Source organism: Oncorhynchus nerka, linkage group LG2 (assembly GCF_034236695.1).
Source record: "Oncorhynchus nerka isolate Pitt River linkage group LG2, Oner_Uvic_2.0, whole genome shotgun sequence".
Classification (NCBI taxonomy): Eukaryota; Metazoa; Chordata; class Actinopteri; order Salmoniformes; family Salmonidae; genus Oncorhynchus; species Oncorhynchus nerka.
In genome coordinates this window covers 23,499,389-23,503,063 of record NC_088397.1, presented here as the reverse complement: position 1 = coordinate 23,503,063, position 3,675 = coordinate 23,499,389, and the positions used below count along the sequence as shown (strand labels likewise).

General features: G+C 45.0%; 1 protein-coding gene across 1 annotated transcript; it reads right to left on the bottom strand.

Moving 5' to 3' along the window:
* Window positions 1–446: 446 nt before the first annotated feature.
* Window positions 447–3,304, bottom strand: cldn10a (claudin 10a). Its single transcript, XM_029685593.2, has 5 exons — window positions 2,950–3,304; window positions 2,234–2,395; window positions 2,069–2,150; window positions 1,839–1,937; window positions 447–1,304 (listed from the first exon to the last, which is right to left on the bottom strand). The coding sequence occupies exons 1-5, from the start codon at window positions 3,167–3,169 to the stop codon at window positions 1,148–1,150; spliced, it is 720 nt and encodes a 239-aa protein (XP_029541453.1). The 5' UTR covers window positions 3,170–3,304; the 3' UTR covers window positions 447–1,147.
* Between the last annotated feature and the right edge of the window lie 371 nt (window positions 3,305–3,675).

Here is a 3,675-nt window from a genome sequence, read left to right as displayed (position 1 = left end):
AGGAAACTTCCCATATCCGAGTCTGAACAGAGATCAACTGGGGCAGGACTGCTGTTGATTGGTAACTCTGTGATCAATCGAGACAACGGAAGCCCCTTTCTGTCCGTGGTGGCTGGTAGGGGGCCATCTTTCAGTGTGAGGTATATTGCAAAAATACAACAACTTGACATTTCTTGAGAGCACACAATGTTCTCTATTGACTCTTTCTTCGTCTAGGCTTCACTTGTGGTCTGCTAAAGAGTGACAGCATACGGCAGACGGGCATTGGCTCCACAGTTGAGTTCCGGAGGTAGTTGTCATGAGACACTCATACAGAGGTCCATGTCAAAGTGATAAACCCCCAAATTAAAAAGTCTACTTATTCAATCCCCCTTTCCTTTATACTGAATTAATGTTCTTTCACCAGATCATTCAAAGATAATTGCCACTGAATTCCTTGTATGCAAAAAAACAAAACATTTATTGACATCGCCACTGATTACAACATATTGGGAGACGTACAGGAATTAACCAATTGAGTAATGTTTCTAGATTACCTCAAACGGACACATATTCCTGATATTTGTTCTTGAGGCATATCTAATGAACAACAATGGATTTGGAAGAGCACCCGTTCATTTGTCCCTTCAAGGTGACCCGGGAGTTCATACTGTGATCCTAGCCAAACCGAATTTCCTGCCCTGTGAAGAAAACAAGCTTATCTGATTTATTTTGTTTATCGCCCGTTGACAGAAGAGACCTATTACCTAATGTGGTTTTAGAGAGGAGCCAACAGCTTGTCTATTTCCTCTTGCTGATTTCAAGGGTTATTTCCCCCAGCATTGTTTGTGCCACATGGGGTGACATTGTTCAAGTCAGTTATACAGCAGAGGCACAGAGACAGCAAGGAGTCTCCTTTGGCAGAGAAGATATCAAAAACCATGTTCCATGAACAGTGCATTGAAAAGAAGTGCGATAGCAAGGAAAATAAAAGCAGGTAGCATCACACCCTTAGGTAATGTAATCACACAGGAATCCTTCTCAATAAGGAATTGGGGTTCTGGTTGAAGAAGTATGAAAAGGTGACCTCAACAAGCTTAGCCCAAGGGTCAAACAGTCCACGGTCACCTCATATGACCATATGGCAATGCCAGTGTTCCGTCCGTTGTCACACATAGGCGTTCTTTCCAAACTGCCTTGAGTGTTCTGCTGGGTCTCGGGGGTCTGTGGAAACTGGCGATTTGTAGAAACTGTTGGCAGACTTGCCGGGTTTGTGACGCTTGGTTACCATAGACGTACCACCACTGTAGGAGCACTCTGCTCGACTAGAGGAAAACACTAAGGGTTACTCCTTTGAGATATACATTGTCTTCATTCCATTTCCATGGTAAAAAAAAAAGTTCTAGTTCAGAAGACAGAAGTCTCCGGATCTAGGCCAATTCATCCCACCCCATACACTAGTTCCCTAGGCCCCCCACCCAAGGTGACTTTCACATAAATACGTTGATACTATACACAAAGAAAACATTCAGTCATCAACATACAGTGCATGTCCTTATACTGTTGTCACTATGAGACAAGATGTTGACAGTGATCCCTGGATATGCCAGTACTTAAACAACTTCATTACAGTTCATATTAAACTGCTTCATTGACTTACTGAATGACAAGCTTTACGGTCCGTCTACTCTATTATAGATAACTTTCCATTTCTGTGTCTCAGTCAACATGATGTTAAGATACGTACCGTACTTACAGATTACATAACACACTGAGTAAATGGAATGGGGGGGGACACGTCTGTCAAAGTAATACTTTTATGTAATTGACCATCGTTTAATTAAATTGTACAAACTTGCCTGAAGCCCTCTGACAAGGAAAGGCAGAATATGAGTCCTCCTGAAATGCAGAGCACCGATCCAGCCCAGCCGATGAAGAGCGCTGCGCCCAGCTCAAACCTGGCAACGAGAGGACGGACATAGCCGGCAAAGCCAGTGACCAGTTAGTAAATACATGTGCTCACTGCATTTCATTTGTCTACATGCAGTGCAGTAGGACATTAAGTAGCACAGTTAAGCTGAACACTTACTTTTGAGCAAAAAAGAGTGGGTCAAAGAACTCTGATGTGATCCTGTGTGCGTACAGGGAGCATGCAGTCAAGGAGCAAAGCCCTGCAGAGAAAACAGAGAGGACTCAGCTCTGGTCTAAATAGCAAGGAGTAGTTCAACATGCACACAATATAATGGATATTCACCATTGAGTATGAAGTGAAGGCCTGCGAGGCCTGTTAGTCTGGCCTTGGTGCTCTCTGAGCCTCCGATCCTGGTACACTTCATTCCCATCAGGGCCAGGGTGGCTCCAAAGAACCCCAGGCACACAGACGCAATCATCAGGCCCCGACACACCTGGATATACACTGGGTGTGTGTGGGTGTGAGGGAGAGAGAGATAAAGAGAAAAACAGAGTTATCTCACACTTGTAAAAGTGCTCTGACTTTCTCAGTTTTCCTCTCATTGCCACTTTAAAAGCATTGTATCCTCAAATGGCAGCTTGAACACCCGGTTCAAATGCTGCTCTGGCCTCTGGTAGTGTATCTTTTAGAGGCTCTTGGGCTTAAGCCAACAAACCGATAGGGTTATCAAATTCCAAATACCACTTTTTTCAGAGCCAGCCATTCATCCCAGGAGACGGATGCTCAGGATGTAACACATCTGTGATTAGGTCAAAGAAATCACACACACACACACACACACACACACACACACACACACACACACACACACACACACACACACACACACACACACACACACACATATATATATATATCTCCATTATAATCACAAACAGACACACGCATGCACACACACAAACACATATGCAAACACAAAAATACACATAATCGCATACAATTACAATGACAATACAACATCACAACAAAAATAGCAAGCAGCTAAAGTTTGGACTGACCATCCAGAGCCAGCATGGAGGGGAAATCTTTACAGTTGGACACTCCTGTAGAATCCGTGACGCAGGTCTTCCACAGGTTGGACCAGAAGGTCGCCGTGGTGATGACCGTCCCATCCACGGAGGACACCTTCCAGTAGTCAGTAGGCAACGTGGAGCAGACCAGGATCCATCCAGATATGTTCAGGATGAAGGCAACGATCTCCGTGGCCATGTTGCTCATCCTCCTCAGTCCTGTCCTGTCTGTTGTAGAGCTGGGTCAGGTAAGCTGGTAAACAGCAATTGTGGCAGATGAGACTGTATACTGTGGAGGACAGTGGATGGAGAGCAGAGCAGAGAGGCAGTCCAGAATGAATGGTTAGGAGGTGAAGTGTGTCAGTGGTTAAGATGTCGTAGCCTGGTTTATGTTCAACAGGGAGGGCTCTGTGTTCAAGACTCTGCACCTCTACCTGTGGACCAATCCCAAGGATACACATCACTCACTGACACACACACACACACACACACACACACACACACACACACACATACACACACACACACACACACACACACACACATACACACACTGAGACACATACACACACACAAACACACACACAAACACACACAAACACACACACACCGAGACACACACACTGACACACACACACACACACAGACACATGCTCTCTCTCTTTCACACACACATACCCATCCACCCAGACACACACACACACACACACACAC